Genomic DNA, 11,803 nt, shown 5'->3' on the forward strand with positions numbered 1-11,803 from the left:
AAAGTAGTTTTTGTTGCAGATCTTTAAAGACAGAAATGTTTTCTAGTTTTGAAGTTCTCCTGTTTCTGCTAAACATGGATCAGTTAGCCATCACTGTGGTTTATCGCCCTCCAAAACCAAATAAGGATTTTTTAAATGAGTTTGCAAACTTTTTAGGAGACATTGTTCTTCAGTATGATCGTCTTTTGATTGCGGGGGATTTTAATATCCATATTTGTTTAGAGTAAAATTCCTTTGCCAAGGATTTTACTAATCTGATTGATTTTTTCGATTTTACTCAAGTGGTAAATGGTCCAACTCATAAACAGGGCCACACATTAGATCTTGTGTTGTTGCACAGTATTTCAATCTGTGAACTTGAAATCCTTGATTTTAGTTTTTCTGACCATATGCCTGTTACATTCACTTGCTCCTTCCCAAATGATTCTTACCTTCAGCCCTTCTTCTAGTGATGATTTTTCTGTTCTTTTCAATGAGGCTTGCCAAATGTATGGTCTTGATTCCCTCTCAAATTTGCTTAATGTTGATGAACATCTTTTGTTGTTCAATTCCATTAGTAATGGCATAATGAATTCTGTGGCTTCACTCTAGAGAAAAACAGTCAGGTCAAACAACCTGCACACCATGGCCAGGAGTCTCATTCTATGGGCTCAGCACAACCTGCGCTCGCTGAGGGTGGCGCACGTGCCAGGCATTCTGAACCAGGGTGCGGATATGCTATCCAGAGACAATGTTCCCCCAGGGTAATGGTCTCTTCACCCACAGTCGGTTCAGCTGATATGGAGCATCTTCGGCGAGGCAGAGGTTGACCTCTTTGCCTAAGAAGATGACGCTCGTTGCCGAACATTTTTAACAAAAAACAGGGACGCACTAGCCCACGACTGGCCGAGCTGCCCGCTGTATGCATTTCTACCTGGTCCCTGAAGGGAGTGGTGGGAACCTTGGGCATATATCCGGGCCGGGGTCTCAGGATGACGTGAGAGTTAGCCGGGTAGAATTCTAGGCACCATTCTTTGGCCGAAAATGCATGCAGGTCCCCTACCCTCTTGATGGAGGCCAATGCAACCAGGAGTACTGTTTTACAGGACAGAATTTTTAACTCCGCTGACTGTAAAGGCTCAAAGGGTGGTCTTTGAAGTGCCAAAAAATAGAGAGAGTGGGCGAGGTGGATTTAGTCTCCTCGCCCCCCTCAGGAACCTGACGACCAGGTCGTGCTTTCCCAGCGACTTACCTTCAACTGCATCGTGATGTACGGCAATCGCGTCAACATACACTTTGAGGGTGGAGGGAGACAGCCCATCTTGCAGGAAAGAAAGCACGGCTCTGATCGAGCAAGTTCGGGCGTTCTCCTCATGAGAATAACACCACTCAAGGAACAGGTTCCACTTCAACGCATAGAGGCGCCTTGTAGATGGGGCTCTTGCGGAAGTGATAGTGTCAACTACTGTAGGGGGTAGGTCACCTAGAACCTCCGCGTCCCGTCCAGGGACCAGACATGGAGTTTCCAGAGGTCTGGTACGTGGCCCCCCAGCCGGTGGCAGAAGCATCCATGGAGACCACAGAGTGCCTGGACACTTGTTCTAGGGGAACACCTTCCCGCAGGAACGAAGGGTCCGAACACAAGCTGAGAGTTTGGCGACAGTGCGGGGTCACTTGGACCCGGCACGAGCCGCTCTGCCATGATCATCTCGGGACTCAATCGTGGAGCCAGTGTTGGAGCGGCCTCATATGAAGCAATCTGAGCGGTGTTACCACGGCTGCAGATGCCATATGCCCCAGGAGCCTTTGTAAAAGTTTCAGTGGTGCCGGTGTTCTGCGTCTGACCTTGCTCACGCAGTTTAACACTGACCGGACGCAAGCCTCGGTGAGGTGGCTGTCATGTTGATCGAGTCCAGCTCCATACCGAGAAAAGAGATCCTCTGCCCGGGGCTGAGTTTGCTCTTTTCCCAGATGACCCGAAGCCCTAGGTGGCTGAGCTGACTGAGCACCATGTCCCTGTGTTCGCACAACTGCTCTCTCGACTGGGCCAGGATAAGCCAGTCATCGAGGTAGTTGAGAATGCGAACACCACGCTCGCACATGGGAGCAATGGTGCACGCTCAGACTCAGACACAGGGCGACAGGGCCAGCCCGAAGTGTAAGACTTTGTACTGATATACCTTTCTTGGGTACAATGAAGTACGGGCTGTAGAAGCCGGTCTTCATACCGGCTGGAGGGACCGGCTCGAACGCGTCTTTCGCCAGTAGGATTGCGATCTCTGCCCTGAGCAAAGGGCACTGTCCGCCAGAACACGGGTAAACTGAATGCCACTGAAGACTGGGGGGCGCCGGGCTAACTGAATCGCATAGCCGAGTCTCATAGACCCACAGACGTACCCGGGGTGGGGTGGGGAAGCGCGGCGGAATGCAGGGACTCAACTCGGATGGCATAGCGGCCCAGAGTGGGGTCTGAGTGTGTGGTGCAATACGTCAATGCGTGCGGGACACAGCCACTGCTGCTCGCTGGCGATGAAAGAGGGGCGTGAGGGTGACAAGGCATAGCGTCGTCGACCGCCAAGTGCCCTCTTGGGACCCTGAGGTTTCAGAAACTGTTATTTATTGGGCCAGTGTCGGAACAAAAAGAAAAGGAAACAAAAGATTCTCCGCCTGATCCTCCGCCGGGGGAAGGAGCGGTGCATTCACCATCTCCTGAAGAGCAACTTGATCCACCTCTGAGTCGGCCGTCTCAGGGATATTTGCACCTCTGCTTGCATCCTGGTTTGGCAGCGGCCTGGACGGGTGTGGTCGACTTTCTGCGGCTTGCTCCACGCTGAGGCCTGGAAGATGGCTGCTGTTGAGGCTTCGCGGGAGCGGAGGACACCGCAGGAGGTCGACCTCGGCGCCGAGCAGGCAGAGGGTCTGCAGCCGGCGGACGGGTGGGAGCAGCAGCGGTTCGCTGAAGCAGGATGTGCCGGATGGCCTCCGTCTGCTTTTGGGCGGCCGAGAACTGCTGGGCAAAGCTCTCGACCGCGTCGCCGAATAACCCAACCTGGGAAAGAGGGTTATCCAGGAACCGATATTTATCGGTGTCTCTCATATCCGCCAGGTTGAGCCAAAGATGGCATTTTCTGGACCAAGGTGGACATAGCCTGACCAACAGAACGTGCAGTTTCTTTCGCAACGGCACGCTCCACTGGTGGGATATCCACATACCCCTTAGCTGCTCCGCCATTTAGGATGGTGAGGAGGGAGGAGCCACTAGGGCGGCTTCTGGCACTATACGGTGCCGTCCACGTCCTAGTGAGCTCCTCATGCACTTCCGGAAAGAATGGTACCGGGGCGGCGCACTGAGAACCAGAGGCCCGCCCCGAGAAACCAATCGTCCAGCCGGGAAGGTTCGGGACGTGGTGGAGGGTTCCACACAATCCCGACCTTCTTGGCGGCCCGGGAAAGCATAGCCGCCCATTCTGGATCAGACTCGGGCAACGCTACACTCCTCGAAGGGGGTAACGCAACCGAATCCTCATCTCCAAAGGACTGAAGCTCCCCCTCCAATGCTGCAATGGACATCTGGTCGTCAGGCGGAGCTCCAAAGGACACGGCTGGTCGTCCAAGTGGAGGACCAGCACGCTCCTTTGGAGGCTCCAACGGCAGCAGCGCATGTGAGGCGTGAGGGGCCCGCGGAGATTGCCCTGGCGGGGAAGCCCTCACGGTAATCCTCAGATCACCCTGGCCAAGCACAGAAGTGGGTCTATTCTGAGGTCCAGAATAGACACTAGATCGGGGCATAGGCGAGGGGACTGCACCTCCCGTGAGGTAAGCGAGTCTCGATCTTAGCTCTGCCATAGTCATATTCCCGCAATGGTAACATGAGCTATTCACAAAAGCTGTCTCAGCCCAAACACGAGAGGCAACTATTGTGGCCGTCTTCTGGAGCCAGGGAACGACCGCATCCAGAAACGCACAAGCAGAATGACATCCTGAAAAGGACGCAGGGTCACGCTTGTGTTTCTCTTTTAGTAAGAAAAAAAAAAAAAGAGAGAAAAAAAAAATCTCTTTCCACGCCGAGCCCCCTGGGATAGCCATAGTGTAGTGTAAACACACTCAGGAAACGCCCACCGAAACCGACACACAGAGTGAAATGCTGTGAAAACAGCAGTTTGTGAGCTGTAATGCTCGTGGCCACCGCTGATCGCACCGTCACACCAACACGGGAAACAGAGTCTTCTTTTCTCTCAATTCCAACAGCAGAGTCTCTTGCAGCACTCGTGAAGTCGAATAATCTCTCGGCTCCGAAGTGAAAGACAATGTGTGCGTGCACCCGCTTCCTGTTTATACCCACGCTACGCCAACTGTCATTGGCTCGTTCTGTAGACACTCGAAGATGATAGGGCTCCCTGAAGTGATCCCAATATTACGTCGTCACGTCGATGTTACGTCGAGCGTTAGCGACTGAAAGGGAACCGAGGTTACGTTAGTAACCGAGTCGTTTTTCCACTCGACGGTCAATAACTCTTACAGTGTAAATAACTATGTTTTTTTATTTTCTGTAAGGATGCATTGTGTGCTAATTAGTTCTTTCTTGAATGAGATATATTCATATAATTTTAAGTGTACTAAATTGATCTGATAATACATATTATGAGAAATAAAACAGAAACAACATCTTGTCTTGATCAATCTTTTTAATGAAATGAGTTTTATAGTTTATAGTTTTATAGCCTAAAATATAGTTTTAATCACATTAATGACTTTTTATCATTCTAAATTAATACTGTTAAAAAATGGATTGGGATGTACAGTATAATTGTCAATCAAATGATCAGGTCTTGTATTTTTATCCTTCATTATTGACTGTTTAAGAACAATAAAGTAACAAAGCTTCATTCACCAGATTTGTTGAATGTAGTTAGAAAATAATATAGAGGCTATAAAATATGAAAGAGACAAATTCTTGATCATTTGCATTAATTACAGATATAAAGAATATACAGAAATATAAGGCATTTACAGGACAATCATCTGGGTTTCATAACTTTAGGGGGGGGGGGGGGGGGGGGGGAAGGTAGTTAAAGATTTTTCAAAATATCTATCAAAACATACAACTAGAACAGAGGCCAATATCTTTTTCACATGTCATCAGTGTTGAAATAATTTTCAACGCTAAACGAACTTTAAGAAACTCTTATAGTCCCCCTGTAGTGAAAATCCAGCTTTTAATGTAGTTTATGTTGTTTTAAATATGCTTTGAGACAAATCATGTACAAATTCATGAGCCAACACCATTGCTTTGAAGGGGGACATTTAGAATCCCTTGTGTCTTTAGCATATATCCTTTTGAGTGATTTACATGTTACAATCAAGTTATTAATGAATGATCAATATTTTTCCTCACATGAGAGTTATTATTATCGAAAATAATCTTTCATGTATTCTTTAAACATCTGTATGAAATATCTGAGAGGTGCAGTAACAGGGCTTGCTCCTTTAGCCCGGCGTCCAGAAATAAATTATGGACTCATTTGTCAATACATGTACATCTGCTTTTCTAGGGTACCCTGACAGCTATGGTCACAGGGGTCACTGAAATCTATAGTTTGAGTGACCATTTCTTAGTTAAAGCCTTTACTTTAAAGTTAGATATAAAGTGTCCTCTCCTTGAGAGAAAGAACATGTTATCTTGATGTTTTGATAAAAGTCTCCTGTTTATAGTTAGAGCCCGACCAAATCCAACCTTGAAGAAGCTGTGTGTCTGCGTGTGTGTGTGTTAGTATTCTTGGTAACAGGATAAGGAACAACTGGCATTATTGGAGACTGACTGACTTGTTCTTGAGATGTTGGCGTCCAGCAACACAGATCTGCGACTTGGAAGGTCACGACATGCCTAACTTCAGGGTCCGAGCATCATTCTGCATAATCGATGGATATATTGTTCAGTCTATCTGTCCATAAATATACTATGTTTATCTATTTCTTAGCAGAATCAGAATCATTTAAATTGACTTTGTTGTTTTCATGAAACTGTTGGCTGACAATTAATCACATTTAAAATTGAGGTCCAACCTAATTTACCAAGATCCGCTTAATTTAAAGTTTATGGCCTCGCCACTGCTGTATGCATGTATTCAAAAGAAGACTTTTTTTGCAATTACATAATAAGGGAGACATGTAGAAAAACAATACCGTAACTGTAATTGAGTGAAGGTGAATATAGTTGAATCCATATATTATAAATATTATTACTCTGCATCATTAATTATTATAATAGTGGATTTGGTCCATAACAGAACGGATATGTGATTTACTGAATGCGGCCCCTTTAAGAAAGATGACACCGCGCGCTGAGCATGCGCAGAAGAGAGAAGCGCGAGAGCCTTGTCATACTTCAGACAGGAAGGAGCAGAGCAGTGCAGATCGTGTTTACGGTACGGATAATTGACAAGCCTCTCTATAGTTTTGTTTTCTTTCTTCTCTCTTTTTTTTTGACGCTAAAATGTAACAGTCGAACACGTGAAAAGAGAGAAGCGCGAGAGACGAGACGAGCGCTGAAACTTTCACAATTTGAAGATGAAAGTGACGCTGTTAAATAACGATCGTGAATGAATGAAGGACAAATGTGGAATATTTTCTTTGCATGCCGTATATTTCCAATCTGCAGGTCAGAGATGTTATATTTATCATGTAAGAATTCATGTTTGTGCGGTCTAAATGTATATTGTTCGTAGTGTAACAGATAATTAAATCATTAGCCTAGTTTTGATCAGCCTCTATTCAGTCTGTAGGCTATAATGTGTATGATTTCTGTTATATTTGTTAGATTCCTGTTTAATTAATATATGAAGTGAATAATTTAACCTGTGACTTGTTTCATCCTTATAAAATATGTAGTCCCATAAAAATTAACAACCTTCATATAGCCGTTTTAAATAATAGTAATATATAACCATATCAAAATTATCTATATTTCTTAAGCACATATTCCGATATGGTCATTTAATTTAAGAAGTGTAATGATACAGTATTTCAGTATAATCTCATTAACCTCGATTTGGCAGATCTAGTTTCCCTCACAACAATTCTCACCAAATAAGAAAGCTTTAGTTCAACCGTTAATAAATAATTCTGGAATACATTTAAATTTTCATAATCTTGTATAGTATTTGTTATCCACATTTTGATGGTCGTGTTAGATTATTTCCTTTTGTGACCTTCATTCTCAATCCCTTAATCAATGGTTTCTGTGGTCTTATTTCAATGGTCTTACTGTGCGTTCACACCGCCGGCGGCGAGAGCGTCAAATTGGTCGGAAGCCATTCATTTTCAATGAGAGCCGGCGGCGAGGGCGGCGAGGGCGGCGCGGCGCGTCTTGGACGGCGAGAGCGGCGAAAAGAGTTGAATTCAAGTAAACTTTATGGTAATAAGCTATGACGCGGTTCGGCGGCAACCAATCGTAATGTAGAAGTCCTCCGCCTGAGAGGATACCAGAGAACACAATCCTGTAAACTTTGGTTCCGACCACATTAGTTCCTAAGCAAAATGGAGGAAAAGTTAATTATTTCTGTTGCGGGTTTCCCGTTATTGTACGACGTGTCCCTGTTTACATACAGGGACATTAATAAAAAGAACGACGAATGGAAAAAGGTGTCTGAAATTGTTGGTGTTTTGTTACTTTCACATTTAAAAGATTTTAATAGGTTAACTTATACCCTACGTGTAGCCAGTATGCACAAAATAGGATACTGATTTATGTTCAGTTCTTATTTGCTTTGCGGCTCCTTTAAATAAAGTTTTTAAAAAATCACGCATTCTAAAATCTACGTCAGAGCGTCAGAGAATCCCCGAATCTCACAGCGTCGATGGCAGGGCGGCGAGAGCGACTTTTGCCGCTCTCGCCGGCCGCGGTGTGAACGTACAGTTATGTTAGATTTCTAATTAGTTTATATATTAATTGAATAATATAATCTGTGCCCTGTTTCATCCTTATTATATCCTGGGTTACATGAAAATGATCAACCTACAGTTGTTTACCATCAAAATGCTCTATATTTGAACTAAAACAAAGACACCATTTGTGTTTTCTGTTAAAGTAATCCAGTATAAATTCAGTAACTCATATTTGATTTTTCCAGATCTGGTCCTGTGGGCGTCAGTATCACACAGTGATCACAGTTCACACCTGCAGTGAAGCCCCTCCCACAACAATTCACCAATAAATACTGGGAATATTCCCATCATCCTACAAGAGAAGGACAAACTCCAGGAGTAGCAGCTGAAATCTGTGTGACTGTTAAAGATGGAGTTTATTAAAGAGGAGATTGAAGACATGAGTGATCCAGAACCATCCAGAATAAAACATGAAGATACTGAGGAACAAATAGGTTGGTGTCCATTCTTGATTTTTCATTGTTGACTGCTTTAGTAGCTCTGAAATATGGATGACAAATGATAGAGAAATGGATCTAAATGATCATAACCCAGATTTAATCGCATTAACAAGTGAATGACAGAACTGAACTTTGCACATTAATGATACTTTATACAGACAGGTGTCTGGTTTTCTGCTTGCTAAGTGTTTTTAATTCTCACATTTAAACTAATTGAACTGATTGTAACTGATTAATATGTTTATTTTAGACCAGCTGGAAGTGAAGGAGCAAAGACAGGAACTAAATGATGTAAAGAAACACTGCGACTTACAAACCCAAGGAACAAAAGCCAAAAAGCTGCACTCCTGCTCTCAGTGTGGAAAGAGTTTCCAAAAGAAAGGAAAACTTAAGACACACATGAGAATTCACACTGGAGAGAAACCGTATCCATGCACTCAGTGTGAGAAGAGTTTCAAAGATGCATCAGGTCTCAGTTATCATCTGCGCCGTCACTCTGTCGAAAAACCATTCAAGTGTGATCAGTGTGGTAAAGATTTTAAGTCATCATCAAATCTAATGCAACACCTCAAAGTTCATTCAGATGAGAAGCCTTATTTGTGTTCTTTCTGTGGAAAGAGTTTTTCACGGTTGGACAGTTTTAAACTTCACCAGAAAACACACACCGGTGTGAAAGATCATGTGTGTTGTGACTGTGGGAAGAGCTTTACTACATCTGGTGAACTGATACGGCACCAAAAAATTCACACTGGAGAGAAACCGTATACATGCACTCAGTGTGGAAAGAGTTTTTCTCGAGCATCAACTCTCAGTGTTCATCTGCTCCGTCACTCTGGAAAAAAAACATATAACTGTGTTCATTGTGGGAAAGATTTTATTTTGTCATCAAGTCTAAAAGAACACATGAAAGTTCATTCAGACGAGAAGCCTTATGTGTGTTCTCTCTGTGGAAAGAGTTTTCCACGGCTGAAGAGTTTTAAACAGCACCAGAAAAGACATGATGGAGTGAAAGATCATGTGTGTTGTGACTGTGGGAAGAGCTTTACTACATCTGAGCAACTGAAAGAGCACCAAAGGATTCATACTGGAGAAAAACCTCACAAGTGCTCATATTGTGACAAGAGTTTCGATCGGTTGGGACGCCTAAAATCACACGAGCGAATTCATACTGGAGAGAAGCCGTACAACTGTAATCAGTGTGAGAAGAGTTTCAAAGATGCAACAGGTTTAAAAAGGCATATGTTTATTCACACTGAAAAAAAAACAATTTAAATTTGTCATCAAGTCTAAAACAACACCTTGTAGGAAACTCAAAAGCGAAGACCAGGAGACTTCATCAGGATTGTTTATTGAGAACACGAGCTGTCGGTAGCTGCAGTCATCAAGTCTAACGCCGTGTACATTGTAGTTTATATACTTTTAGAGGGCAGTGCTTAGAAATGGAGACAAAGCACCTGGGTGACGACCTTAAACACAGCATGCAAATGAAGTATCCATGTTTAGGAACCCACCATAGACTCTAGAGTGTTACCAATCCTAATCCAATTAGCATAACTATTCAAAGACTGTGACAGGGGCTCCAAGAGCCATTAAAGACAAAGGGTCAGAGTCTCAGTAATCTGACTCATTTAATTTACAGGACTGGCAGAAATCTCTTGCTGGAAACTTTGCTTAACAGCTGATATCATCATCAGAACCTTAAATTCAATGTACTCTACATTAGTTTTTCATGTTATGTTATATAACAGGGCATACGATTGTACATTGGCAGATCTTAAACAGATTCTTACATTTGTAATTCCACAGCCTGAAAGTTCGTTCAGATGAGAGGCCTTGTGTGTGTTCTCTCTGTGGAAAGAGTTTTTCATGGCTAAAGAGTTTTAAACTACACCAGAAAACACATAATCAAGTGAAAGGTCATGTGTGTTGTGACTGTGGGAGGAGCTTTACTACATCTAGGCTAATTGACTGAAACAGCTCCAAAGAATTCATTGTTAGCTAACTGCGTGATTTGTATATGTACATTTCTGAAATGCATAACTTGGACACAGTCACCTCTGATAACAGATCACTATAAATTGTAATCTAAACAAATGCATTTTCTGTAAAGCTGCTTTGAAAGGATATGTATTGTGAAAAGCGCTATGCAAATATATGTGAATTGAACAAGAGTTTTTCTAAGTCTGGAACCCTGAAATCACATGAGCGACTTCATACTGGAGAGAAGCCGTACTACGGTACTCAGTGTGAGAAGAGTTTTACACGTTTATCAAGCCTTCTCACTCATGTAAAAAAAAATGTTGCAAGTGAGCAAAATTAGATTTTTAATGTCATATAGTAAATACTGTGAGATAAAATATGGAGCTGATCCCTTCGCTTCACCTTGGCCTGCGACCTGTCGGTGTCGCCTTGGCTCCTCGCACCCTCGGCTCCACCATAGACCCTCGCACCCTCGGCTCCACCATAGACCCTCGTCCCTCCGGCTCCACCATAGACCCTTGTCCCTCCGGCTCCACCATAGACCCTCGTCCCTCCGGCTCCACCATAGACCCTCGTCCCTCCAGCTCCACCATAGACCCTCGTCCCTCCAGCTCCACCATAGGCCTTTGTCCCTCCGGTTCCACCATAGACCCTCGTCCCTCCGGCTCCACCATAGACCCTCGTCCCTCCAGCTCCACCATAGGCCTTTGTCCCTCCGGCTCCACCATAGACCCTCGTCCCTCCAGCTCCACCATAGGCCTTTGTCCCTCCGGCTCCACCATAGACCCTCGTCCCTCCAGCTCCACCATAGGCCTTTGTCCCTCCGGTTCCACCATAGACCCTCGTACCCTCGGCTCCACCATAGACCTTCGTCCCTCCTCTCCACCATAGGCCCTCATCCCTCCGGCTCCACCATAGGCCCTCGTACCCTTGGCTCTACCATAGACCCTCGTGCCTCCAGCTCAACCATAGACCTTCGTCCCTCCGGTTCCACCATAAGCCCTCGTACCCTCGGCTCCACCATAGACCCTCGTCCCTCCGGCTCCATTATAGACCCTCGTCCCTCCGGCTCCACCATAGACCTTCGTCCCTCCAGCTCCACCATAGACCTTCGTCCCTCCGTCTCCACCATAGACCCTCGTCCCTCCGGCTCCACAATAGACCCTCGTCCCTCCGGCTACACCATAGACCCTCGTCCCTCCGGCTCCACCATAGACCCTCGTCCCTCCGGCTCCACCATAGACCCTCGTCCCTCCGGCTCCACCATAGACCCTCGTCCCTCCGGCTCCACGATAGACCCTCGTCCCTCCGGCTCCACCATAGACCCTCGTCCCTCCGGCTCCACCATAGACCCTCGTCCCTCCGGCTCCACCATAGACCCTCGTCCCTCCTGCTCCACCAGAGACTCTCGTCCCTCCTGCTCCACCATAGACCCTGCCTGCGCCGCGGACTTAAAAGTT

General features: G+C 45.3%; 1 protein-coding gene across 3 annotated transcripts in view; it reads left to right on the plus strand.

Annotated features, from left to right (window-relative positions):
- Positions 1–10,521, plus strand: part of LOC306997034 (uncharacterized protein) — a 56,029-nt gene extending 45,508 nt beyond the window's left edge. Inside the window, exons 1-3 of one of the 3 annotated variants that reach the window (XM_079610041.1) lie at positions 6,496–6,637; positions 8,109–8,357; positions 8,614–10,521. In XM_079610041.1, coding sequence (XP_079466167.1) covers positions 8,273–8,357; positions 8,614–9,635 — 1,107 coding nt within the window. In that variant the 5' untranslated portion in view covers positions 6,496–6,637; positions 8,109–8,272 and the 3' untranslated portion in view covers positions 9,636–10,521. Of the gene's footprint in view, positions 1–6,495; positions 6,638–7,321; positions 7,394–8,108; positions 8,358–8,613 lie in introns of those variants that run through there. The other 2 variants (XR_013797249.1, XM_079610042.1) reach the window with 2 other exon arrangements.
- Positions 10,522–11,803: the final 1,282 nt, after the last annotated feature.

The sequence above is a fragment of the Phoxinus phoxinus genome, assembly GCF_949152265.1.
Source record: "Phoxinus phoxinus genome assembly, chromosome: 4".
NCBI classification, from domain to species: domain Eukaryota; kingdom Metazoa; phylum Chordata; class Actinopteri; order Cypriniformes; family Leuciscidae; genus Phoxinus; species Phoxinus phoxinus.